Source organism: Podarcis muralis, chromosome 13 (genome assembly GCF_964188315.1).
Source record: "Podarcis muralis chromosome 13, rPodMur119.hap1.1, whole genome shotgun sequence".
Classification (NCBI taxonomy): Eukaryota; Metazoa; Chordata; class Lepidosauria; order Squamata; family Lacertidae; genus Podarcis; species Podarcis muralis.
The window spans coordinates 27,191,656-27,218,724 of NC_135667.1; the positions used below are offsets into that span (position 1 = coordinate 27,191,656).

The 27,069-nt window shown below is 44.3% G+C and overlaps 4 protein-coding genes across 6 annotated transcripts; 1 reads left to right on the forward strand and 3 right to left on the reverse strand.

The window, feature by feature from the left end:
- Nucleotides 1–550: 550 nt before the first annotated feature.
- LOC114582510 (uncharacterized) lies at nt 551–5,627 on the forward strand. Of its 3 annotated transcripts, none has more exons than XM_077917240.1 (3): nt 551–701; nt 2,620–3,365; nt 4,853–5,627. In XM_077917240.1, the coding sequence occupies exons 2-3, from the start codon at nt 2,763–2,765 to the stop codon at nt 5,561–5,563; spliced, it is 1,314 nt and encodes a 437-aa protein (XP_077773366.1). In that variant the 5' UTR covers nt 551–701; nt 2,620–2,762; the 3' UTR covers nt 5,564–5,627. The 3 variants fall into 3 exon arrangements, with proteins under 3 accessions (XP_077773366.1, XP_077773365.1, XP_028559424.2); XM_077917239.1 differs by lacking the exon at nt 551–701 and adding an exon at nt 1,485–2,000 and having other exon boundaries at nt 2,599–3,365; XM_028703591.2 differs by lacking the exon at nt 551–701 and having other exon boundaries at nt 1,485–3,365.
- Nucleotides 5,628–8,358: 2,731 nt separating this feature from the next.
- Nucleotides 8,359–13,398, reverse strand: LOC114582090 (olfactory receptor 5V1-like). Its single transcript, XM_077917241.1, has 2 exons — nt 12,498–13,398; nt 8,359–8,585 (listed from the first exon to the last, which is right to left on the reverse strand). The coding sequence occupies exons 1-2, from the start codon at nt 13,396–13,398 to the stop codon at nt 8,413–8,415; spliced, it is 1,074 nt and encodes a 357-aa protein (XP_077773367.1). The 3' UTR covers nt 8,359–8,412.
- A 4,797-nt stretch (nt 13,399–18,195) lies between these two features.
- On the reverse strand, nt 18,196–19,131 carry LOC114582089 (olfactory receptor 13H1-like). The gene has a single exon (XM_028702867.2). The coding sequence runs from the start codon at nt 19,129–19,131 to the stop codon at nt 18,196–18,198; it is 936 nt and encodes a 311-aa protein (XP_028558700.2).
- A 3,387-nt stretch (nt 19,132–22,518) lies between these two features.
- Nucleotides 22,519–24,621, reverse strand: LOC144325368 (olfactory receptor 13H1-like). The gene is made up of 2 exons (XM_077918295.1): nt 23,713–24,621; nt 22,519–22,569 (listed from the first exon to the last, which is right to left on the reverse strand). The coding sequence occupies exons 1-2, from the start codon at nt 24,619–24,621 to the stop codon at nt 22,519–22,521; spliced, it is 960 nt and encodes a 319-aa protein (XP_077774421.1).
- Between the last annotated feature and the right edge of the window lie 2,448 nt (nt 24,622–27,069).

Consider the following 27,069-nt stretch of genomic DNA (forward strand, 5'->3'; position numbering starts at 1 on the left):
GAGGTTGTTGAAGCCAATCATTAAAAACATTTTATATTTATAATTTAATATCTCTTCTTTGTTAGTCACCGTAATAAAAACAGGGTTTTAGTGATTTGGTATCTTATTACATTCCACAGAAAACTTGTCTGAAATGCTGTTTGATGCTCCAGAACCTGTCTATTTGTACATACTTGTGTGGAATCTTGATTAAAATAAAAATGGGGGAAATAAACCGAAAGTTAACTTTCCTAAATATTTCTGTTGTTTTCTGCTCACCTGCAGCAACCTAACAGACAAGTAAATGGTGAAACAAGGTAAAGAAAACACCACTAGGCTACCCGCCTAGGTGGACCAGGGTGCCCTGTCCCCGCTAAAGACCTTCTGTGGGTTTTCACTTTGCTTCTCCATTTGAAGGAGGCTTGGTTCAGAAGAGCCAGGAATCTGCATTGCAAAAGTAAAGAATAACAAATCGCTGGCCTAGATCATGTTTACATCTCTTGATGAGATTAGCTCGGCAAGCGGTTCAGAAGATCACAATCCAATTCGGGTACGAGGGTGACCGAAAAAGAAAAAGGACCCCCGGCAGCGACCCTAAGCAAGGGAGCATAAGGAGGAATCCCCACCCCACGCCCTCATTGAGCAAAGCCCGCAGATCGCAAAGCGGCGCCTTTCGGGAGAAGGGGGAGGGATCGCGCTTGCGCACTTCCCTCGGAACGCAGGTAAGGAAAGAGGGGATCTCCTGGAACCCGCGAATCCTTCGGCGGGATTAGGCGAAGGCGAGCCTTGGTTAGAGAGGAGCCCAAATTTCAAAGGTCCTCCGGAAGACCCGCCCTTCGCCGCGGCAGTCTGGGGCGTTGAGGAGGATCCGCTGTGGTGCCTCTGTCTGGGGTTTTTTTGGGGGGGATGTCGCCATCCCGGGGTAAAGGGGTGCCTGCTGTCCGAAAGAGAAATGGATCCCGATATTGGGGGATGATAGAAGCGGGGAGGGGGCGTGCCGGATCCTTGAAGCGATCCTTACCCAATGCATTAAAAAAGAAATAACTTTTGCAAGCGTTTGTTTGTGCAGACAAATGCTCCCTCTTTGGATCAGCAACAGCGATGGCAGACGCAGGCGGAAGAGCAATGCAGATTTGGAGGGAGGGAGTGGGGGGGGGTCAGGCAGCTGCCTCCCTCCCTCCAAGCCTAACAGTGAGTGTGGGGAGGGGAGGGGGGTCTGATCTCGATCTCTCTTTCTCCCGCCTCCCTTCCAATTTATTAGGATGGAGGAGAGTGGGAAGGTCAAGCCGCGGTTGCCACTGAACTGGGAAGAAAGTTGCCGCGCAGCAGCAGAAAAGGGCGCCTGGTCCGCCGGGGTAGCGCTGGTCCAAAGAGTCAAAATCCTGTGTTTTTGTATTTTTCTTATTTCCCCATAACAAACACACATACACAAATAAAAAAGGGCGTAGCCAGGATTTATTTAGGGGGGGTGGGCAGCGTTTATGTTGGGCGGAGGGGGCGGAACCAAGCTATTTGCGATGCAATTGGTCAGTTAAGCACTGACCCCCACCCCCGATTACGCCCATGCACACAAACACAGTACTGGAACTTAGTATTGCTTCTTGATCACAAGACAGCAGGGGCTGAGGAGTCCCCCTCTGGGGACAGAATCAATTCCTCACCTTTCCCCTGGCAGCTCTTTAAACGGCCTAAGGTCCTGCCAGCACTGAGGGAGATTGTAGCCTACCCACCACCTGCCTTGACACACTCCTGGAGAAATAGGAAGGGGAAGCTCCCTGTTCCTTCTGGAATCATCACTTTATCCCCTGTTCCCTATACAGTGGTACCTCGGGTTACATATGCTTCAGGTTACATATGCTTCAGGTTACAGACTCCGCTAAACCAAAAATAGTGCCTCGGGTTAAGAACTTTGCTTCAGGATGAGAACAGAAATCGTGCTCCGGCGTCAGCTGGAGGCCCCATTAGCTGAAGTGCCTCCAGACTCTCTGTGTGTCGCGGGAGGGATTCCTGCATAAATTTAGGTACGCTGTCCTGGTGCAAGAAATCCTGCTCAAAAATGAATAAAAATGGATCTTCTGCGGTTAGGGACAATGTAATGCACTGAGAAGTGTGGGATGAGCAAATGATGAATGGGAAGGCATGTAAACACACTAGGAGTAAACAGGCATGGGGCAAGAGTAGCTGGAAAATCAAACTGTGGAGAAGCAAACTGGTTTGTTTGATCAACTATGAGACAACTTGCGGTTTGTGAAACAAACCATGGCTTACCATTAAGACAGACCAATATGCTCCTTTATAATGTGTTTTTGCTAACATTTTACCATATGTTGTCCACACCAGTGGGCACAGTAGGACAAGAAGTAGCCAGGTTTCACCTTGATATACCATTGCCCACATAATTTGTTTGTTTTACAGCAGAAGTGTGCAATTCTTAGACTCACAGAATTGTAGAGTTAAGTCATCTAGGACTCAGCTACATTAGTAAAAAAAAACTGCACTTTGAATGCGTTATAAACATGCAACACTAGATGGTGCTGCAAAATTATCTTCGCAATTTTCCATTGCGGGGTTCCCCCCCCTTTTGTTATAATGATTTAATTTCTGACTTATTTATTGCAGGGGTTTTCCCCCTTTGTGTAGATCCACCCCTATTCTAACCCGCTGCAATGCAGGAATCTCAACTGAAGCATCCATGACAGAAGGTCACCCAACCTCTGCTCAAAAACCTCCTTTGTTCAACGTTGCTCCTGTGACTTCCAACACTGTTCCACTCCTTGCGCAGCATGGAACCTCATGTGTTGCTCCAGCTGCTGAAGTTACACCTTGAGGTATTGGTTGCGGTGCTCCACTCAGCCATCAGCCGATGCAACGCCTATCTTATGAGTATCAGAAGGCGGCAGAGGAGGAGAGTGCTGATAGGGCGGGCGATTCAGAACCACATCTTGAGGACTAGGCGCATCATTCAGAGGAGGAGGAGCTGCAGACATATGGTTCCTATTGTCACCTTGTTGGAAAGCGGGCCAAAATTGCGGCGCTGGTGGGTCTGCCCCACCAAGCAGCATTGGTGGGAGCGTTCCATGTTGGGGACCCGGGACGACGAAACGTGGATCGAGAGCTTCCAGATGAGCCGAGGGACCCTCTTCGAAATTGCGGACGTCCTCCGACCCCAGCTCCAGAGGCAGAGAACTATCATGCGGGAAGCCATCCCCGTCGAGAAGCGGGTCGCTATCGCCGTGTGGTGGCTCTCTAATCTGAAGTGCTACCGCGAAGTTGCCGCGCAGTTTGGAGTCGGGAGGTCGACGGTGGGAGAGATCGTTCTGGAGGTGTGCTTTGCCATCAAGCACCTGCTCGTCCAGAAGACAATCTATTTGGGCGACTACTGGAAGGTAAAGTTTTTTTAAAACGTGTTTTTAAAAAAGTTGCTGCAGTTGCACAGCTTCAAACTAACACCGCTGTGCCACACTGCTGCATTGTCTGGAGGGTGCGTGAGTGTGTTAAGTTGCACATAGATAGATAGATAGATAGATAGATAGATAGATGATAGATAGATAATTTTTCAGATAGATAGATAGATAGATAGATAGATAGATAGATAATTTTTCTGTTTTACAATTTCAAATACTCATTTTACATCCTTAAGATATCAACGACTTCCCTTTTTCTCTTTCCATGCTTCATTTTACATATCTTAAATGTGTGGTGTAGTGGTTAAGAGCGGTAGTCACGTAATCTGGGGAACCGGGTTCGCGTCTCCGCTCCTCCACATGCAGCTGCTGGGTGACCTTAGGCCAGTCACACTTCTCTGAAGTCTCTCAGCCCCACTCACCTCACAGAGTGTTTGTTGTGGGAGAGGAAGGGAAAGGAGATTGTTAGCCACTTTGAGACTCCTGAAGGGGAGTGAAAGACGGGATATCAAATCCACTCTTCTTCTTCTTCCTTGCATACTTTAACAAAAACTACACCAATCGGTATTCCATTACTTCATCCATCAAAACTTACTGTTGAACTTATCTTAACGCTGCCAGCGTTTTCAGCTATACTGTACACTATTATTTTCCATATATTCAATAAACTTTTTCCAATCTTCTTTAAACGTATGTTTATAGTTATAGGTAAAAAGTTGGACAGATGGCAAGAATAATATCGATAGCGTAAGAACATATGCTAATTGATATTATTCTTGCCATCTGTCCAACTTTTTACCTATAACTATATGGGGCAATTGCCATTGTATCTGTGGGCACTTATGGAGTAGTCAATGTAGCAAAATGTTGCTTTCTTTGACATTTTCATCCCACCTTCCCAGATATAAAATCTTCCTTAGGCAGCTTACTATCATCATCATCCCCACCTTTTCCTCAGACTGGGACTCAAGGCAGCTTACAGATAATATAGTTATACAGATAAAACTTCAATATACATTAATAAAATTAATGTAAGCATGAAAACATAACAGTTGCACAGTGTCAGAATACCACTTGCTGAAATCCTGTTGGTGACCTGCCATGTTTTATATTATGTGGAAGAGATTTCCCATACAAAACGACTGAATTGTTCGAAACTGCATGGGTTGCTGAGGTGGGACGGAATAATTTGGGAACATGGGGCAGAAAGTCTCATATATTTGCATTGTAGTTTATATGGAATGTACCTGTTTCCTGAACAGTGTTTTTCTGTTTTGCACTTGCAATGCAAAATTAGTAAAAAAAGACTTACACAGCACAAAAATAACACAGCTTGCTACTATGCCATATTACTGTGACTTTTTTAGGACATCGTGGGTGTTCTGTGTGGACATTTTTGGGGTGAAATTGTTGGCACAACAACAAAACTACTGTTTTAAAATTTACTACTTCTTTGTTGCCGCTTACAGATCATGGATGGTTTCAGGAAGATGGGATTCCCTCACTGCGTTGGCGCGATGGACTTGACGCATCTGTCCATAATAGCTGCTACGGGTCCGGGAGACGAGTGCAACAAGCCAAAGAACTTCTGTTCCATTCTGCTTCAAGGGACAACCGACCACACTGGCCGTTTTACTAACATTGAAGTGGGATGGAGCGGGAAGAAACACGACGACGTGCAGATCTTCCGCAAATCTGCGCTGTGCCAGGCCATGGACGAGGGCACCTTTGTCCCGGGGAACCCAACTATCAACATGCAAGGTGTGGAGATCCCACCTCTGATACTTGCCCATAGCACCTACCCTATGCGGAAGTGGCTCATGAAGCCCTATGGAGGCCCCTTGGACCAGAGGAAGACCATCTACAATAGGACTTTCAACCACTGCCACAGCGTGGTCCAGCAGGCCTTTGGCAGGCTCAAGGCAAGGTGGCGTTGCCTCACGGCGAGGCTGCCAGTGGCAGAGGAGAACGTTTTGGCAGTGGTCACCGCGTGTGTCGTGCTGCACAATATTTGTGAGACCAAGGGGCACGTCGTTCCTGAAGGTGTGGACATCTCTGAGCACGTACTGTTGGCAGCATATAACGAGGACTGCCATTCCTACGAAACCAGCAGTGAGTCGGGAGGCGAGGAGGTGCGCAATGCGATCTCACATTACCTGGCAGGAAATACTGAATGCTGAGATCTGGACTTTGCATTTCAGTGTGTTTTGCATTTATTTTGTAAATATAATTGCCTTGGTTACACTCACGCGTTTCATTTGTGTGTACGCCATCTACACTCGTTGAGTAAAGCTCAGGTTAATGAAGCCAGATCCCCTTCCCTTCATTCCTAAAATTCCATATTTTGCATTTTTCTGTTTTTAAAAAATCATTACAGTTCATACCATTTGCACAACTTGAATTAACATGTTGCTGCCATAAAGATGAATGTTAAGTGCACATACAACCTGCTTCGCCCCCACCCTAAAACTCGTAATACTACCTCCCCAATGGAACCTATGACACAGGCACTGCTTAAAATAAATCAATCCCTTGAGGCCTTAACAAAGCAATCAGCAGAAAATTCAAAGAAATTGACAGAACTTACAGCAAGATTGGATTTGAATACCACATCAGTGGCAACAAATACAGAATCTATAAATAGACTGATTCAGGAATCTTCAGAAACAAGGAAAATTGCAGAGAGTGCAAAATCTGTCGCAGGTGAGACACAGGAAAGACTTGTGCCGATTGAGAAAAAGGTGAATGAGCATGAAGCGGCCCTCTCCTTACTGGAATTACAACGGAAAGAACGAAATCTGAAATTTAGACAGGTTCCAGAGAAAGAAGAGGACAATCTGGCGGAATTTCTCACAGAGGCAATTCTGGAAAATTGGCAAGGAGATCTGGAGGAAGATGAAGTGGGGATAACAACTGCTTTCAGACTTGGTAGAAAGCAAAGCAAGAAGTCAAGGGATTGTCTGATCACCTTTAGAACCAAAGAGGAAAGAGACAAGATACTGAACCTTCACTATCAAAAAGCTTTGGTGATTGGAAACATTCAAGTCCAAATCTTTAAGGACATCCCTAAATACATCTTGGAAGTGAGGACTTTTTATAGAGATCTTGCCAATTTGCTGAGGAAGAACTTCATACCCTTCAGGTGGGAATTCCCACAGGGGTTGTCCTTTAACTACAAAGGGAGGAAAGTAAGAATAAGAACAGTACAGGAGAAAGAGTACTTTTTGGAGAGAAACCTAGAGGACCTACAGAAAGGTACGGTGGATCCGGGAAGAGAAGGACAAGGATTAACATCAGAAGGAGGAGGGCTAACGGACATTGCAAATCTATCATTTGGACTACCACAACTGCCAACTGAAGAGGAAGAAAAACTTGGAGCAGTCGGAGGATCAAACATCTAACAAACAAAATGTCTCTGCAACTTCTAAGCTGGAATTGCAACGGTTTGAACCATCCCAGAAAAAAACGACAGGTTTTCCACATTTTGAAAAGGGAACAACTGGATCTGATATGTCTATAGGAAACTCACATAACTAGAGCACACAGGAAATTGTTGGTGAACAAAAGACTGGGACAAGAATTTATATCTTCCGATAAAGTAAAAAAGAGAGGAGTAGTGATTTATGCAAAGGAAAAATTGGACCCAAAGCTAAAATTTAAGGATGAAGAAGGAAGATACCTGGCAATTGAAGTACAGATCCAGGGGGAAAAATATTTGATAATTGGAGTATATGCACCAAATGATGGGAAGGCAGAATTTTTTAAGAAGTTGCATGAGACCTTACTAGATTATCTCGACTGCAAAATAATAATGATGGGGGACATGAATGGAGTGGTTTCTACAAATATGGACAAGGCACAAAGACAGACAATATCTAAAGAAGGAAGATTACCAAAGACTTTCTTCGAGATGACGGAAAATATGGACTTGATTGATATCTGGAGAACAAAGAATCCTCTCGAGAGAGAGGGAACTTTTTTCTCGGAATCTAAAATGACATGGACGAGAATCGACCAAATCTGGGTATCTAGTGTGATGGCTACAAAGATTAAAAAAGTAGAAATCTGCCCAAAAACCTGCTCCGACCATAATGCCGTAAAGATGGAAATGAAAATGACAACAACTGGATCCTTTAGATGGAGAATGAATGACTCCCTATTTAGAGATGAACAATTCTGTATAAAGGCCCTAAAGACATTGAAAGATTACTTCGAGATAAATTTGAGAACAGATGTGGAAAAAAGAACAATTTGGGACGCAAGTAAAGCCGTGATGAGAGGCTTCCTGATACAACAGAATTCAATCAAGAGGAAAAAGCAAAATGAAAGGAAAGAAAGAATTTTAGAAAAAATGAAGGAAGGAGAAAAGAAACTGAGGTCAAAACCAAAGTCTCAAGAAATTTTGAGAGAAATAAAATATTATCAGACGCAATATATGGAACTGACAAATCAAGAGATAGAATGGAAAATTAAACAAATGAGACAAAGGACTTTTGAGTCTGCAGATAAGTGTGGGAAGCTCCTTGCATGGCAATTGAAAAAGAGACAAAAATTGAACACAGTTACTTGTTTGGAGATAGAGGGAAAGAATGTTCATAAGCCAAATGAGATAAGTAACTGTTTCCAAAGTTTTTTTAGGAAATTATACACACAAGGGCCAGTAAATGAACAAGAAATAGAAGAATTTCTTAAAAATTATGGACTACCGAAAATTCCAGAACAGGGCAAGTTGATTTTGAATGAGAAAATAACAGAACAGGAAATAGAGGAGGCCATTCAAAAGGCACAACTGGGAAAGTCTCCAGGACCAGACGGACTGACGGCTAGATATTATAAAGCTTTGAGAGAAGGTTTAGTGCAACCACTAAAAGAAGTTTGCAATGAAATATTGGAGGGGAAAAAGGCACCTGAAACGTGGAAAGAGGCTTTTATCTCACTTATACCAAAGACCGAGACTGAAAAGACCCAGGTTAAGAACTACCGCCCGATATCATTATTAAATGTGGATTACAAAATTTTTGCAGACATTTTAGCAAAAAGACTGAAGAAAGTATTGACAGGTGAGATTCATAAGGATCAATCTGGCTTTCTCCCGGGTAGACACATGTCTGACAATGTGAGGAACATAATAGACATTGTGGAATTGTTGGAAATGAACATTAACAGAAAAGCGGCTTTGATTTTTGTGGACGCGGAGAAAGCCTTTGACAATATTTGTTGGAGTTTTATGAAAAAGAATCTCCAAGGGATGGGGGTAGGCCAAGGTTTTGAAAATGGTATAGGTGCAATCTATTCTGAGCAGAAGGCAAAGCTAATTGTGAACAATGTGGTAACAGAAGAGATAGCCATAGAGAAAGGAACACGACAGGGATGTCCTATTTCCCCCCTACTTTTTATACTGGTTCTGGAGGTTTTGTTAAATATGATTAGAAAGGACCAGTTGGTTAAAGGAATTCAGGTCGGAGTGAAAGAGTATAAATTAAGGGCATTTGCAGATGACCTAGTTTTGACTTTGCAACAGCCAATCACTAGCACAAAAAGAGTTTTAGAACTGATCGAGATATTTGGTCAAGTTGCAGGATTTAAGCTGAACAAACAAAAAACTAAAGTTTTGGAAAAAAACCTAACAAATGAAGAAAAAGAGACATTCCAGAATGAAACTGGTTTGGAGATAGCAAAAAAAGTGAAGTACCTGGGGGTGAATTTGACATCGAAAAATGTGAATCTTTTTAAAGACAATTATGATAAATGTTGGACAGAAGTTAAGAAAGATTTAGACATATGGTCAAGGCTGAAACTTTCCTTGTTAGGCAGAATTGCTGTTATCAAAATGAATGTATTGCCTAGAATGTTATTTCTGTTTCAGACATTACAAATAATAGACAAGATGGACTGTTTCAAGAGGTGGCAGAAAGACATATCGAAATTTGTTTGGCAGGGCAAAAAGCCAAGAATAAAATTTAAGACATTAACAGATGCGAAAGATAGAGGGGGTTTTGCCCTGCCGGACTTAAGACTCTACTATGAATCAGCAGCGTTTTGCTGGTTGAAAGATTGGCTGCTCCTCGAGAATACAGACATTTTGGACCTTGAAGGATTTGACAACAGATTTGGTTGGCATGCATATATATGGTATGACAAGGTAAAATTGCATAAAGGTTTTAAGAACCATATGGTGAGGAAAGCTCTGTATAATGTTTGGATTAAGTATAAAGACCTGTTTGAAAGTAAAACCCCCAGGTGGTTGTCACCAATGGAAGCAAAAGAGGTGAAAAAATTGAATATGGGTTCTAATTGGCCTAAATATTGTGAAATTATAGAACAAGATGGTGAAAATGTAAAATTGCAGAGTTTTGAGAAACTGAAATTTAAGGTGAGAGATTGGTTACATTATCGACAGATAAATGAAGTATTTAAACAGGACAGAAAGAAAGGCTTCCAGGTGGAGAAGTCAAAATTAGAAACAGAACTGTTAGAACCCAATACTAAAAATTTGTCAAGAATGTACAACTTGCTGTTGAAATGGAATACTCAAGATGAAATGGTGAAATCTAATATGATTAAATGGGCACAGGACATTGGGCATGACATTGAATTTGCAGACTGGGAGCAGTTATGGACCACTGGTGTTAAATTTACGGCATGCAATGCCTTAAAAGAAAACATTATGAAAATGATCTACAGGTGGTACATGACTCCTGCTAAGTTAGCAAAGATCTATCATTTGCCCAATAACAAGTGTTGGAAGTGCAGTGAAACGGAGGGAACCTTCTATCACCTTTGGTGGACCTGCCCGAAGATTAAGGCTTTCTGGGAAATGATCTATAATGAAATAAAAAAAGTTCTGAAGAGAACGTTTGTTAAAAAACCAGAGGCCTTTCTCTTGGGTATGGTGGGCCAAATGGTGCCAAAGAAGGATAGGACATTTTTTATGTACGCCACCACAGCAGCAAGAATTCTTCTAGCAAAGTATTGGAAGACGCAAGATTTACCCACATTGGAAGAATGGCAGACGAAGGTGATCGACTATATGGGACTGGCAGAGATGACTGGCAGAATTCGAGACCGGGGGAAAGAGGCGGTGGATGAAGACTGGAACAAATTCAAAGTTTATCTTAAAAACTGTTGTAATTTGGAAAATTAGGGGCTCAGAGTTATAAGAGATAAAGAACTACAGTTGTATTAATAATTAACTGAAGTTAAATACATGAAATATACTTAAGTTATGATCAGAGGGTTGCTAAAAAATCTTGAAACAAGAATGCAGGAAAGGGGTGGTATGGGGAAGTCATGTTTTTGTTTGTTTATGTCTATGTTTTTGTTTTGTTTATTCTTTATTTATGGAAAACTAATAAAAATTTATTATAAAAAAAAAAAAAACTCGTAATACTACCTCCCCACAATAGCAAGACATCTGCCCCCAGATGTACAAACAAACAACAACAGCTTCCCTGTGAAAAAATAACAGACAAGTTAACGAAGGTATTGAAACACACTGCCCCTTCCTCCTGCTCTAGGGAAGGGCTCTGATTAAGCCATCTCCTCTGACCCCTTAGCACCATGGTGACTGAAACACAACCAGCTGGAGGAAGGAGAGGAGTTGCTTTAATTCCGCACTCCAAATCACAGTTTTTAAGGCGAATGATTCCTTAGAATGTAGCCCTCTTTAGGTGCTAATGGTCCATGGAATGACTCACTCAGGATAGCTCTGTGAGCGTAATGGTAGTGTGGGGATTGGAACTCGGGTTTCTCTGGTCCAAGTACCACACACTGGCTAGCCATGCATTTGTTTTCCGTTTAATCAAGCAATCTAAAGACTTGAGGGGGAAAAGGCAGGTTCTTGAATTCCAAAGTTGGGTATGTGAGGGGTGAGACAACCCAAAACCTAATTACAGTGGTACCTTCGTTTAAGACCAGCTTAGTTTATGAACAACTTGGATTAAGAACGCTGCAAACCCGGAAGTAGGTGTTTTGGTTTGTGAACTTTGCCTTGGAAGCAGAACATGTTGAGTGTGTTGCATTTGTAAATTGAGTCCCCCGCTGCTATGGGAAAGCACGCCTTGGTTTAAGAACGCTTTGGTTTAAGAACGGACTTCCGGAATGGATTAAGTCCATAAACCAAGGTACCACTGTATGTGGAAACCACTGCCTCCTTGGAGGAAGTTCCGTTACTAGGGAGCTATAACCAAGAAGGTTCTGCAAAAAAGGTGTCTGGTCATTGAGGCCACCCAGGGATGCTGCCAGGGATCAGTTACTACAGGTAACATGTAAGCCCCATCTTGCATGCAGCCAGTTATCAAGGCCAATTAATCTTCCACCAATGTCCTCCAACCACACACTACTTAAGTCTTTTCGTTGGGCTCTATTCACATCTCACTTGTCACTAAGGACATTGTTCAATGTAAAAGAACAAAAGGGTGGTTTGGGAGGAAGTGGGATGACTTTGGTGTGGGTGTGGCAAGGTTAGGTCTGAAGTGTTACATCCACCTGAAAAGGAACCTCTTCCTGAAGAGAATTAGGATGGCATTCCACCCTTATGCTAAACCAAGCACTGATTCCCAGCCCTATATAAGGAAGCCTTTTAATGTGTAATGTTTTATTATGTTTTTATATGTCTTGGGCGCCACCCAAAGTGGCTGGGGCAACCCAGTCAGATGGGCGGGGTACAGATAATAAAATTATTATTATAATACACACATTGGCATATGGCATCATGGAGTCCTGGAGTCCAGCAGTGACAAAGGCAGCAAGTCGGAGACTACAGAGTCATCAGCTAGGAAGGAAGGCTGAGTTCCCAACTGACACTGATAAGACGTTCCTATTTTCATCAACGTTCTCCTATTTTTCTTGGAGAAATGTTGGAGGGTAGGTAATGTTGATGATGCAAGAGACGACTGAACCTGAAGGCTGGTAGACAGGAGTCCCCTGAACCATAACCGCACAAGAATATCCTTGTTGGATCATGCCAGTGGCCCACCTACTTGCTTGTTCCGAAGTTGGAGCCCCTGTGTGTGTGTCAACAGCAAGCATATACTGTATAGTTGTCTCCAAAATCAGGAATTTTGGCTAATAGCTGGTGCTAGAAAGAGGACGGTGTCTTGGGGTGCAGTAAACGCCTCATGGCATCCTTCACTTCTTTGTTCCTCAGGCAATATATGATAGGGTTGAGCATTGGTGTCACAACATTGTAGAGCACAGTTGCCAAGGTGTCAAAATATACAGAACGGCTGGCACTGGGCCTGTTGTAATTGAACATGCAGGTGACATAGAATAAAGTGACCACCGTGAGGTGCGAAGTGCAGGTGGAGAATGCCTTGCGGCGGCCTCGGTTGGTACGGATTCTCAAGATGGCCGCCACGATGTGGACGTAGGAAACCACGATGCAAAGGAAAGGACTGACGCCGAGCAGCAGGGTGACTGCCAGCAAGGTGATTTGGTTGGGGAATGTGTCCGCGCAAGACAGCTTGAGTAGCTGGGGGACGTCACAGAACAAATGGTCCAGGTTGTGAGAGGCACAGAAGGGCAGGAGAGCGGTCATGGCCGTGTGCAGGACTGAATTGAGGAAGCCGCAGGCCCAGGAGGCTGCCACCAGCCGGGTACACAGCTTCCTGTTCATGAAGATGGTGTACGTAAGTGGGTGGCAGATGGCGACGTATCGGTCATACGCCATCACAGCCAGTAGGAGGCACTCAACCCCTACAAAAGTCACCAAGAAGTAAAGCTGAGCCAGGCAGCCCAGGATAGAGATGGTCTTTGTCTCCGTCAACAGATTCTTGAGCATGTGGGGCAGAGTGACGGAGGAATAGCAAATGTCCAGGAACGACAGGTGCTGGATGAAATAGTACATGGGCGTACGAAGGCCAGAATCTAGCCCTGCGGTCACCAGGATAAGAGCATTGCCCAGCAAGGTGGTGATGTACATGGTCAGAAACAGGAGGAAGAACAGGGCTTGGGGCTCTGGGAAGCTGGAGAAGCCCAGGAACACAAATGATGTTGTCGCGGTTTGGTTTCCCATCTGCCTCACCTCCTGTACCTGAAACGTGGGAGAGATTTAGAAGACCAAACCCATAACTGAAAATCATGCTTATTCCCAGCACACACAAAGTCCCATTCACTTGGTTGTATTTATTTCATCTGTGATCTCCCAAGCACACCATGAGTTACAGCAAGAGCTGGGATGGCTCAAGGGGTAGAGCATGAGACTCTTAATCTCTTCGTCTTGGGATTGAGCCCCACCTTGGGCAAAAAAAAATTCCCGTATTGCAGGGAGTTGGACTAGATGACCCACGTGGTCCCTTCTGACTCTACAATTCTGATTCTATGTAATCTGCCCTTTCCTCCCTATTTGTTTCCTGATCTATAAGATACCCGATTATTCATTTCTGTCTCTCTGTCTCTCCCTTGCACCTTCAGCATCTCTTTCTTTCTTTCCCTCTTTTTCTTCTTTTGCAGCTTGTGATTCAAGCCCAGCCTTTGTCCACTAGATGCCCTGAAGATGTTGCTGGATTATAGCTCCCATCTTCCATGACCATCGGCCATGCTGGTTGGGTCTGATGGGAGTTGGAGTCCCATGATATCTGCAGGTGTGGGGCAAGCCTGGTTGAGGCAAGCTGCTCTGCCATCTCTACCGGTTTGTTAGTGACTTCCTCTTCTCTCTCCTTCCTAAACCTCACTTCAACTGCTGCTGCCTCACCAGTGTGCATCACAGCAGAGATTTCTCATCCTTTGCTTCCTCTGTTAGCTTTGCAGTCTCTGCTTCACTTCATACTTCTGCTCTATTGACAAAGCTGCATGAATCCCACAGTGCAGGGCTAGGAAAGCCAATCTGGTGCCCTCCTGACGTTTCTAGACTACAACGCCCATCGGCCTCAGCCAACACGGGCAGTGGTCAGGAATGGTAGGAGTTCTAGTCCAGAAACATCTGGATGTTGTTGACTGTTTCGGGTGTAGAATGCTATGAGAAAGTAGATTCTGCCCCTGTAAATACAGATATTTCTGTAATAATGTAACTGGGATAGGATTAACATAACACAACTCTCTTAGATGCAGGATGTGTCATATTGGACACCTGGGACCTTGGCTCAAATATTTGTTTGACCATGAAGTTTAGTAACAGTGACCGTAGGCAGTCTTTCAGCCTAAGCTGCCTCAAAGGGTTTTTCTGAGGGGAACTGGGATAGCCCAGTTTTATCAACAGCCATTTAAAAAAATAAAAGCATTTCTTGTAGTGAGTAAGCACTGCTTCAGGTGGAGAAATGCTTGCAAACTGGATGGGAATGAGCTCTATTCCCCACCCAATCACAGGCACTTGAATTTTGAGTACAAGCAACGTTCATGGGTTTTCTTTTCTTTTTTCCAAGACAGAGATGGGAGGAAAGCTGAGGAACAAGCTGTGAAGTCAATGCATTCCACAGTGCCCTGTTTAGTCAGTGGACTCATGTCAAAGTTTTGGAAGCGGGCTATCATTCTTGGTGGGCAACAGTAAAGTTGCCTAAGGGATCAAAGAGGAATATAAAAAATTTCCCAGCCCCATCCATTTCCTCTGCTTGGTGTTTATGGATGCTACAGTCACAGCAAAATCAGAGAAGACAATGCTAAACTAAATTTGTTGGAAGACCAGTGAAGCAAGGCAATTGACAGCAAGAGAGAGGCTGGCAATCACAGTTCCAGATGAATCTTCCTGTGTGATTTTCAGCTACTCTGAATTCAAGGTTGCAATGGTTTTTGAGTCTGCAAACCAATTTAGTTAAAACAGTTCTATGTGATCTTTGCCCCATTGACTGCCTGGCTTCAATTGCCTTCACATTTATAGACTCAGGCTTGCTTGAAGCTGCTTTAAGTTGAGTGAGGTCAATGGCCCATGTTAGTAAAGTATTTACTCTGACAGGTACATAGGAACATATGAATCTGCCTTCTACTGAGACTGGCCAGTGGGCCAAAGAGCTCACTATTGTCACACAGACAGCAGCGCTCAAGGATTCCTGGCCAGAGTTTCTCCCAGCCCTAGATCATCCTAACAACCCACTAAACATTCTAGAGTCTCACCTCAAAACACAAAAGTATGTTGCATTACAGAGGTAGCCAACATGGTGCCCTTGGGATGTGGTTAGACTGAGCTCCATCCTAAGCAGTGACAACAAAATGAAGATGCCAAGCCAGAGAGTGAGAACAAGAGATGAATAGCTAGGTAGACCAACAGATGGACAGGGAGCCAGGAAATAAGTTGCATTAAGGACCATAAATATATTTACCAGTGCAGAAGGGTCTCTTTTGTATTATCTCCAGTAAACGCCCATTTCTTGTAATCACACCCCATGAATAAGCCCATGTATATCGTAGTTCTTTGAATACACAAAGCATTTAAAAAAATATCCCAGTGTATTTGCTGCAGATCTGAGGAGCAAACATATCTCAATGCCTTTGGGATTGATTAACTCAAAGGAATTGGTACTCTTAGAGAATTGTTTACTTGCTATAAGAAGTTCCGTCCCCCTTGAGCATTATGTTCCTTGATTGGACCCAGAAGACTTCAAGATCAGCCCAGTACAGTCTATTCTTACAGTGAATAATAATAATAATAATAATAATAATAATAATAATAATAATAATATTTATATGCCGGCCATCTGACTAGGTTGCCCCAGCCACTCTGGGCAGCTCCCCCCAAAATATTAAAAACACAATAAAGCAGACTGCACAGGATACAGACTGTACTGTTACATTTCTCCATGTGCAATAGCACTTACTTGAGTTTGGTTTCCTTTGAAAGGAGGCTTATTGCCATTTTGTAATATTTGCATTCATTTACAGATAGACAGGATGAGCATAGGTGGAGGCACAACTTCAGTACTCCAAAAGTCCATCACAGTTCACTGTTCCTGCATCAGATCCATTTTGAAAATCATTGCCACTGGTGTTACCCAATGAATGGCTTGAAAGCATCAGACTATTCCGCAACATTGTGGAAGATAAACAGATGTGAATCTGATCGGCATCTGGGCATAAGCTGCTTTGAGCAGGCCATATCAGACAATCTGACTCCAGTTTTGTGGGGAGAAAAATAGATAGATATAAACCTTCCATGTGGGAGAATTGGCTTGATCCCTAGATCTAAAGTGCGGGGCTAAACAGACGCTCCAGCAAGAGAGAGCCTGAAGCAGAGTTTAAAAACACAGAATTGTGCAGCAAGTGAGTGAAGCATTAGAATAAAAGTCTGTGGGACCTTTTAAATATTCTTAACACAGAGAAATCCCTTGTTAAACTCAAATGTCTTTCTCCCTTTATCTGCGTATGTGTGCACAAGAGAGGGAAATGGTAATATTTCCCTTTCCAGTTCCCAAGGAAAAGTTTACTGGGAGGGAAGACTTTTCTCCTAGGAAGAGTTTACACCAGGCATAGGCAAACTCGGCCCTCCAGATGTTTTGGGACTACAGTTCCCATCATCCCTGACCACTGGTCCTGCTAGGTAGGGATCATGGGAGTTGTAGGTCAAAAACATCTGGCGGGCCAAGTTTGCAAATGCCTGGTTTACACTTTGGTTCTTTCTGCTCACATAGCAAAAAGAGCTCAGAGGGAAAAGGAGAGACTGACACATTTGCAGAGGCGTGCAACATTTTTATTTAAGATATTGAAAACCAAATAAACTTCACTGTGCACAACTGGTTCCACACATTTCAAAACATGTTTTGATTTCATGCCAGGATTTCAAAATCTTGCTTCCCAGTTCCAGATCTTTAGGTTACACAGGGCAGCACATAAGCCAGGGATGCCATCTTCATTTCAACATCAGGAAATGGCATTGCATGCAGAGTTGGGTGGGACATGTCCTCCGGCTCACCCATAGCTCTATTCTGGACCTTCTGCTTGTGGAAGTTGCACAGCTCAGTTGGTTAGATCGTGGTGCTGGTGACACCAAGGTTGCATGTTTGATGCATTGTTCCTGCATTGTAGGGGGTTGGACTAGATGGTCCTCAGAGTCCCTTCCAACTCTACAATTCTGTGATTCTGAGGGAGCTGCTGAATTGAGACAATTGTGTTTCCATAACACTTGCCTTTGTGCTGCATTTCTAGGCACAGAATTGGGCTTTCCAGTCCATGTCCAAGCATTTATTTATTTTTGCCCCACCACTTTCCCCATGAAAACCCGCTCTTTGACACTGAATTGGAGCAAATGGCAATTTGTGGAAAACCCGAATTGCTGTTTGTTCCAATTCAGCAGTAGAGACTGGGTTTTCCTGGGGAATGTGGAGGGACAAAAAATGGAAAGTGCGTGGACACGGGCCAGGGAAGTGCAGACCTGTGGCATAATCTTTAATGTACTTTAGCCCATATCATAAGACATCTGAAAATGAAGGAATATATGGAAACCTAAGAAGAAATCAGCTAAAGTGCCACAGGAGTCTTTGATGTTTTTGTTCTGGCAGACTAAAACAGGTTCCCTTCTGGAATTTGTTTGCTCAGGTCCTTTATGCTGTGACTACATTTCTCCAGGGCAAATATTCAAAATTCCACAACAGCTGAATTCCCAAGCTCAAAAGTCAACGTTCGACATCAGAAATATTTGTGTTTCGTTATTTCACTATCCATAAACCTCGCTCCCATATTTTTCAAGACTTTAGGTGACAAATTATAGGTTTTTCTAGACACAAAAGTATTAGTTGAAAAGACACTTGTGGGGACCAGTACAGATGTGCACCTATACAAAAATATACATCAAAAGAAAAGGCCACCTAAGCAAATTTAATAAAACAGAAAAAAAAGAAAAAAGAAAAGGCCAGCATTTCTTATATTAAAGGGAGGAGGCTGGTAGGTATCAGAGGTCTCTCTTCCTCCCTGTCACTTTCCGGAAAGCTTGTTTCACATCCTTATTCCTTAAGCTATAGATCAGTGGATTCAACATGGGTGTGATGGTGACATAGAATATGGCAACATATTTGTCTAGATCTGAGGATGTCTTGGTTTGAGGCTGTAAGTACATTGACATGGCTGTTCCATAGAATATGGTGACCACCATGAGATGTGAACTACAGGTTGAGAAGGCCTTGGCTCTGTTCTCTGTGGATTGCATTTTCAACACGGTGGTGATAATACGGGCGTAGGTGACCAAGATGAAGCCAAAAGGAAGAAGCAGAGTAAGGATGCTGGTGGCAAACATTGACACCTGGTTTCCACTAGTATCTGAGCAGGCCAACTTGAGCATAGCCTGGATCTCACACAGAAAGTGGTTGATAACATTATGTCCACATAGAGAGGCCTGTGAGGTGAGAGAAGGTACCAGAATCAGGAGGAAGGAGCTGCCCCATGAAATGGTTGCCATAGCAGAGCAAACCTTATTGCTCATGATGATATTATAGCGCAGGGGATTGCAAACAGCCACCCAGCGGTCATAGGACATCATCGCCAGGAGGAGGCATTCTGTCATCCCCAAGAAGAGGGAGATGTACATTTGGGCGTAACAGCCAGCATGGGAAATGGTGGTCTTAGCTGACAGGAAATGAGCCAACATCTGGGGGATGCTACTGGTAGTATAGCAGATGTCAAGGAAAGACAGGTTGCCAAGGAAGAAGTACATGGGGGTGTGCAGGCGGGGGTCCACCACAGCAAGCAAGAGGAGGAGACCGTTGCCCACCACAGTGATGAGGTAGATGAGGAGAAAGAGGCCAAAGAGGGCGATCTTCATCTGAGGGTTACTAGAGAGGCCCAGCAGGATGAATTCGGTCATGGTAGTCTCATTCTCTCTTCTGCCCATGTTATTTCCTCTAAGGGCTTACCTGGGACGGAAACAGGAAAATAAATTGGAAGTAAATAGCCGCACCGGACCCAAGAGTGTTGCATTAATTTATATTGAGGCTTACATCTTGTATTATGGCTGAAGCTTCAAGGCTGCTAAGCAATAATGAGGAAAATAAGAATCAGGAAACCCCCCCATAATATTAGAAGGTAACTAAAAACTGCAAGGAGCGGGAGTTGAAGAAGTTAGGGAGTGGGAAGAGGGGAAAGGGTCTTGGAAGCCATGAAATTTCATTAAAAGCTTGAGAAGGGCAGAAGGAATGCAATGAGTAATTGCGTAGGAGACACAAAAGTGAGAGGCAGCATAAAAAAAAACCACCACCAACCACTCGAGAGCCAGTGTGGTGTAGTGGTTAAGAGTGGTAGATTCGTAATCTGGGGACCCGGTTCACGTCTCCACTCCTCCACATGCAGCTGCTGGGTGACCTTGGGCTACTCACACTTCTCTGAAGTCTCTCAGCCCCACTCACCTCACAGAGTGTTTGTTGTGGGGGAGGAAGGAAAAGGAGAATATTAGTCGCTTTGAGACTCCTTTGGGTAGTGATAAAGCGGGATATCAAATCCAAACTCCTCCTCCTCCTCCTCCACTCAACAAAACAATCCAGATTTAGTCATGCTTATAGTACACCCAATACACACACACACACACACACACACACACACAGAGTACATACAATTATTGTGTTTTTTAATGTAGCCCACTGTGGGTAGCTCACTGTATCAACAGCCCATACATACATACCTCTGAAACTAGCACCAAAATCCATGGAACTTATATTAATCATAATGTCAGCAGAAGTCTGGAAAATGCAACTTAGTCAGACTGCACTTCTCCAGCGATTTACTTCTGTCTGATCAGATAGAATTAGGATTGCACCTTGAATTCAGACTGAACTCAGTATATTTACAACAAAGGAAAGGAAGTCCTCTAACACCCCACCACCATGAAAAACATAATTAACGTGTATAATTTTATTGTCACAAGGCGACACAATGGCCATTAGACAACTTTAAAAGGGAGTTAGAAAATAAGAGAAGAATATTCCTTGAAAGAAGACTGGAAACTGTTTCCTGATTATATGGGTGAAAATTGTGTACATTTAAAAACACTGGTAGCATTAAGATAAATTCAACAGTGTAAACAAGTTTTGATGGTGTAACAATGGATTACTGAATGGTTTAGTTCATTTAAAATATGCAGGGATGTACGGTATGCAAAATGAACCACAGAAAGAGAGGAAGGGAAGTCATTAAGGTTGTTTAAATGAATATTTTGCAATGTAAATTAGAAAAATCTAATAAAAACTATATCTAAAAAATAAAATAAAAGGGAATTAGGGGAAAAAAACCACAGTGGATCAAAGTATCCCCAACTGTAAGCCAGGATAGATAAAAATGAAACATCAACATGCAGAGGAGGTATGACTCGGTATACCAGATGCTGAGGACAAATTACAAGGCAAGGGAAATGCCATCAGTTTCATGGCGGCATCAGGGAGGAGGTCCATGACGGGTGACTATTGTTTGAAACAAAGAGTATCGGACGAGATGGACCGCTAGTCTGATCTATCAAGACATTTATTATATTATTACAGGAGACAAAGTAATAACTGATCTTGTCCTAAATTCTCATTTAACATCCTTAGAAGGAACAGGAAAGACAGTAACTCACCATAGCAATGCCTTAATCTTCCAGAGTTTTTGGCACCCGTTCACAAATTTTCCCTCACTTGTGAAAAATGAAAGACATGCAAAATACCTACAAATATTAGAGAATAGGATACTGTGTGCCATAGATTGGGCATTTTAAATAAGTCCACAACTATCCCATAGAATATCAATGAAATTTAAAAGATGCATTGCTTCCATCTAGGGTGAGGGAAGAAAGAAGCTGCAGCAAGGAACAGGACACGTTTGTGGTCGTTTTCACAACTGACGAAAAACTCCTGATTCATTCAAGGTTTAGATAACAACATTCTCTAACTTGGTCATTTTCCAGGATTGCCATCTCATCCACAGGGAAATAATCCACTCTGTACTGTAGTTCATTAGGGAGCACTTGCACATTAGCAATTAAATAGTTTTTCCCCCCTCCACAGTGACAAATGTACCCAAAGATCATGAAAAAACTGTTTATGTATGCAACAACAGCTGCTCAGATGATTTATGCCAGGCGCAAGCAAACCCGGCCCTCCAGATGTTTTGGGACTACAGTTCCCATCATCCTTGACCACTGGTGCTGCTAGCTAGGGATCATGGGAGTTGTAGGTCAAAAACATCTGGTGGGTGAAGTTTGCCTATGCCTGGTTTACAATTTTGTTCTTTCTGCTCACATGTCAAAAAGAGCTCAGAGAGAAAAAGGAGAGACTGACACATTTGCAGAGACGTGCAACATTTTTATTTATTTTATTTAAGATATTGGAAACCAAATAAACATGACTGTGCACAACTGGTTCCACACATTTCAAAGCATGTTTTGATTTCATGCCAGGATTTCAAAATCTTGCTTCCCAGTTCCAGATCTTTAGGTTACACAGGGCAGCACATAAGCCAGGGATGCCATCTTCATTTCAACATCAGGAAATGGCATTGCATGCAGAGTTGGGTGGGACATGTCCTCCGGCTCACCCATAGCTCTATTCTGGACCTTCTGCTTGTGGAAGCTGCACAGCTCAGTTGGTTAGATCGTGGTGCTGGTGACACCAAGGTTGCATGTTTGATGCATTGTTCCTGCATTGTAGGGGGTTGGACTAGATGGTCCTCAGAGTCCCTTCCAACTCTACAATTATGAGATTCTGAGGGAGCTGCTCAATTGAGACAATTGTGTTTCCATAACACTTGCCTTTGTGCTGCATTTCTAGGCACAGAACTGGGCTTTCCAGTCCATGTCCAAGCATTTATTTATTTTTGCCCCACCACTTTCCCCATGAAAACCCGCTCTTTGACACTGAATTGGAGCAAGTGGCAATTCATGGAAAACCCGAATTGCTGTTTGTTCCAATTCAGCAGTAGAGACTGGGTTTTCCTGGGGAATGTGGAGGGACAAAAAATGGAAAGTGAATGAGAATCTGTCAAGAATGTATAATTTGCTGTTGAAATGGAATACACAGGATGAAACGGTTAAATCAGCTATGATTAAATGGGCACAAGATATTGGTCATGACATTATGTTTGCAGACTGGGAACAGTTATGGACCACTGGTGTTAAATTTACGGCATGTAATGCCTTAAAAGAAAACATAATGAAAATGATCTACAGGTGGTACATGACCCCAGTCAAGCTTGCAAAAATTTACCATTTGCCCAATAACAAATGTTGGAAATGTAATGAGACTGAAGTTACTTTTTACCACCTTTGGTGGACCTGCCCGAGGATTAAGGCCTTTTGGGAAATGATCTATAATGAAATTAAGAAGGTCCTTAAGTGGACCTTTCCTAAAAAACCTGAGGCTTTTCTCCTGGGCATAGTTGGCCAATTGGTGCCAAAGAAGGACAGGACCTTTTTTATGTACGCTACCACAGCAGCAAGAATTCTTCTGGCAAAGTATTGGAAGATGCAAGAACTACCGACTCTGGAAGAATGGCAGACAAAGGTGACTGACTTTATGGGACTGGCAGAGATGACTGGCAGAATCCGCGACCAGGGGAAAGAGACAGTGGAAGAGGATTGGAAGAAATTTAAAATGTATCTTAAAAACTGTTGTAAAATTGAGGAGTGTTAAGATGTCAAGGGGTAAGAAGCAGAGAATTACAGCTGTAACTAACAAATTAAAGAAAACTCAATGAAAGGGAATTAAACAGATAAATTGACTAAAGGGTTGCTAAAAAATTGTAAAATAAGGATGCAGCGAAAGGGAGGTATGGGGAAGTCGGGCGAAAGAAGGTGCATGAAATTAAGAGTATGAAATTATACATGTTTAAATGTTTTGTATCTTTCTGTTTTGTGTTGTGTTTGTTTTTTATTATGTGTTTGGAAAATGAATAAAAATTATTATAAAAATAAATAAATGGAAAGTGAATGGACATGGGCCAGGGAAGTGCAGACCTGTGGCATAATCTTTAATGGACTTTAGCCCATATCATCAGACATCTGAAAATGAAGGAATATATGGAAACCTAAGAAGAAATAAGCTAAAGTGCCACAGGAGTATTTGATGTTTTTGATGTGGCAGACTAAAACAGGTTCCCTTCTAGAATTTGTTTGCTCAGGTCCTTCATGCTGTTACTACATTTCTCCAGGTCAAACATTCAAAATTCCACAACAGCTGAATTCCCAAGCTCAAAAGTCAGTGCTCGACATCAGAAATGTTTGTGTTTCGTTATTTCACTATCCATAAACCTCACTTTCCTATTTTTCAAGACTTTAGGTGACAAATTATAGGCTTTTCTAGACACAAAAGTATTAATTGAAAAGACACTTGCGGGGACCAGTACAAATGTGCACCTATACAAAAATATACATCAAAAGAAAAGGCCAGCATTTCTGATATTAAAGGGAGGTGGCTGGTAGGTATCAGAGGTCTCTCTTCCTCCCTGTCACTTTCCGGAAAGCTTGTTTCACATCCTTATTCCTTAAGCTATAGATCAGTGGATTCAACATGGGTGTGATGGTGCCATAGAATATGGCAATGTATTTGTCTAGATCTGAGGATGTCTTGGTTTGAGGCTGTAAGTACATTGACATGGCTGTTCCATAGAATATGGTGACCACCATGAGATGTGAACTACAGGTTGAGAAGGCCTTGGCTCTGTTCTCTGTGGATTGCATTTTCAACACGGTGGTGATAATACGGGCGTAGGTGACCAAGATGAAGCCAAAAGGAAGAAGCAGAGTAAGGATGCTGGTGGCAAACATTGACACCTGGTTTCCACTAGTATCTGAGCAGGCCAACTTGAGCATAGCCTGGACCTCACACAGAAAGTGGTTAATAACATTATGCCCACATAGAGAGGCCTGTGAGGTGAGAGAAGGTACCAGAATCAGGAGGAAGGAGCTGCCCCATGAAATGGCTGCCATAGCAATGCAAACCTTATTGCTCATGATGATATTATAGCGCAGGGGGTTGCAAACAGCCACCCAGCGGTCATAGGACATCATCGCCAGGAGGAGGCATTCTGTCATCCCCAAAAAGAGGGAGATGTACATTTGGGCGTAACAGCCAGCATGGGAAATGGTGGTCTTGGCTGACAGGCAATGAGCCAACATCTGGGGGATGGTGCTGGTAGTATAGCAGATGTCAAGGAAAGACAGGTTGCCAAGGAAGAAGTACATGGGGGTGTGCAGGCGGGGGTCCACCACAGCAAGCAAGAGGAGGAGACCGTTGCCCACCACAGTGATGAGGTAGATGAGGAGAAAGAGGCCAAAGAGGGCGATCTTCGTCTGAGGGTTACTGGAGAGGCCCAACAGGATGAATTCGGTCATGGTAGTCTCATTCTCTCTTCTTCCCATGTTATTTCCTCTAAGCGCTTACCTGGGACGGAAACAGGAAAATAAATTGGAAATAAATAGCCTCACCTGACCCAAGAGTGTTGCATTAATTTATATTGAGGCTTACATCTTGTATTATTGCTGAAGCCTCAAGGCTGCTAAGCAATAATGAGGAAAAATAAGAATAAGGAAAACCATCCACAATATTAAGCACCATTAAGTCCAGTCGTGGCCGACTCTGGGGTTGCGGCACTCATCTCGCTTTATTGGCCAAGGGAGCCAGCGTACAGCTTCCAGTTCATGTGGCCAGCATGACTAAGCTGCTTCTGGCGAACCAGAGCAGTGCATCCTTAAGAGAGTCTGTGTACTGGTCCAGTAAACGCTTCCGCTGCGCCAGCAGCAACAGCTCTCTTTGCAGAGCATTAATTAAGTCCAGTGCAGAGATTCTTGTTGCAGTACAAGCTTCAAGGTCTCAGCAGCAAGGAAATAATGACACAGGGAAGCCTGTCTTTCCAAAGACAGGTTTATTGCAGAAAGATAACAGAAACACCTCCGGAGCTTTCAGACATTTTTGCTTCACGCCCCACAGGCAGAGAAAACAAACACTCTTTATATACTGAGCAACTTAACAACTTAACGAGCTTGACTACTTAAAGTCACATGACATTGCTAACTTGCCAGCGTCTTAGGTTTCACACCCTAACACCCCCTCTCGCTGGCAATACAAAAACAAAATTACTTCAGACCCATTTCTTCACAAAAGTTTTCATGCCGCTGAAACCCAAGCGGTTTTGTAAAACCATCAGCTTGATTTTCATGACTGGGACAGTAATTTAATTTAACAATTCCTGCTTTTACCGTTTGACAAACATTTTGAAAGCGGATATCCAAATGTTTTGTACGACCTTTAAACTGCCCATTTTGTGCTAACTTAAGACACGGTTGATTATCACCCCATACAGTGATTGGAGTGATGGCCTTTTCATACATCTCTTGTGCCAAGCTTCTTAACTTTGAAGTGTTTATTTAACTCTTTGGCTAGTTTTTTTACTTGTTCTTGTGTCTTTGAAGTATAAATCAGGTCATCTACATAAACAAGCAAAGATTCTTGAGCATCTCCTGAACCTCTGAAATATACCGTATTTTTCGCACAATTGGACGCACCGGACCATAGGACGCACCTAGTTTTTTTGGGGGGAAATAAAGGAAAATTTTCCCCCCTTTATTTCCCCCCCAAAAGCAGGTCAGGGAAACCGAACCAGGTCAAGGAACAGTGGGATAGTGGCGCTGCGCCTCCCTGCTGTCCCCCGAGCTTGTGGGGCTGGCTGATGTCTGCCTGGCGCGCGGGGCGCTCTGCTTCAGGGCGCCCCACCCGCCAGGCGGCAGGCTACTATCCGCAGCGTGGGGAGCCCTGCGGGGAACTCCTGCAAGGCTCCCCACTCTGCGGATGTCTGCCTGGCGCGAGGGGCGCTCTACTTCAGGGCGCCCCACCCGCCAGGCAGCAGGCTGCTATCCGCAGCGTGGGGAGCCCTGTGGGGAACTCCTGCAAGGCTCCCCACTCTGCGGATGTCTGCCTGGCGCGAAGGGCGCTCTGCTTCAGGGCGCCCCACCCGCCAGGCAGCAGGCTGCTATCCGCAGCGTGGGGAGCCCTGTGGGGAATTCCTGCAAGGCTCCCCACGCTGCGGATGTGTTCCCGAAGCGCCTGGAGCTCTGCTTTCAGGGCGCCCGACGCTCCGGGAAGCAGGCTGCTATCCGCAGCCTAGACACGGCTAGCGGAGCGCTAATCCCGAAGCTTGGGGCGTGCGGAGCTCAGCGCGCCCCAAGCTTCTGGGCGCCGGCAAGGTCTCCGCTAGCCCTTGCTGGCGCCCAGAAGCTTGGGGCGCGCTGAGCTCCGCACGCCCCAAGCTTCGGGATTAGCGCGGCGCTTCGCTAGCCCTGGGAGAGCCCCGCGACGTCGCGGGGCTCTCCCAGGGCTAGCGAGACCTTGCCGGCACCCAGAAGCTTGGGGCACGCTGAGCTCCGCACGCCCCAAGCTTCGGGATTAGCGCGGCGCTTCGCTAGCCCTGGGAGAGCCCCGTGACGTCGCGGGGCTCTCCCAGGGCTAGCGAGACCTTGCCGGCACCCAGAAGCTTGGGGCGCGCTGAGCTCCGCACGCCCCAAGCTTCGGGATTAGCGCGGCGCTTGACTAGCCCTGGGAGAGCCCCGCGACGTCGTGGGGCTCTTCCAGGGCTAGCGAGACCTTGCCGGCACCCAGAAGCTTGGGGCGCGCTGTGCTCCGCACGCCCCAAGCTTCTGGATTAGCGCAGCGGTCCGCTAGCCGTGGGAGAGCCGCGCGACGTCGCGGGGCTCTTCCAGGGCTAGCGAGACCTTTCCGGCACCCAGAAGCTTGGGGCGCGCTGAGCTCCGCATGCCCCAAGCTTCGGGATTAATGCAGCGCTCCGCTAGCCGTGGGAGAGCTGGGTCTCCCAC

What these genes read in the sequence shown, in the direction of transcription:
- LOC114582089 (XM_028702867.2), bottom strand. Translation starts at nt 19,131, where the DNA reads ATGGGCAGAAGAGAGAATGAGACTACCATGACCGAATTCATCCTGCTG.
- LOC144325368 (XM_077918295.1), bottom strand. Translation starts at nt 24,621, where the DNA reads ATGGGAAGAAGAGAGAATGAGACTACCATGACCGAATTCATCCTGTTG. An exon ending in TGAAACAAGCTTTCCGGAAA is followed by an intron (nt 22,570 to 23,712) that starts GTGACAGGGAGG and finishes ATTTCATTATAG; the next exon opens with ATCATTTCCCAAAAGGCCTT.
- LOC114582090 (XM_077917241.1), bottom strand. Translation starts at nt 13,398, where the DNA reads ATGGGAAACCAAACCGCGACAACATCATTTGTGTTCCTGGGCTTCTCC. An exon ending in AGTGAAGGATGCCATGAGGC is followed by an intron (nt 8,586 to 12,497) that starts GTTTACTGCACC and finishes ATATTGTCAAAG; the next exon opens with GCTTTCTCCGCGTCCACAAA.
- LOC114582510 (XM_077917240.1), top strand. Translation starts at nt 2,763, where the DNA reads ATGGAACCTCATGTGTTGCTCCAGCTGCTGAAGTTACACCTTGAGGTA. An exon ending in ATTTGGGCGACTACTGGAAG is followed by an intron (nt 3,366 to 4,852) that starts GTAAAGTTTTTT and finishes TGCCGCTTACAG; the next exon opens with ATCATGGATGGTTTCAGGAA.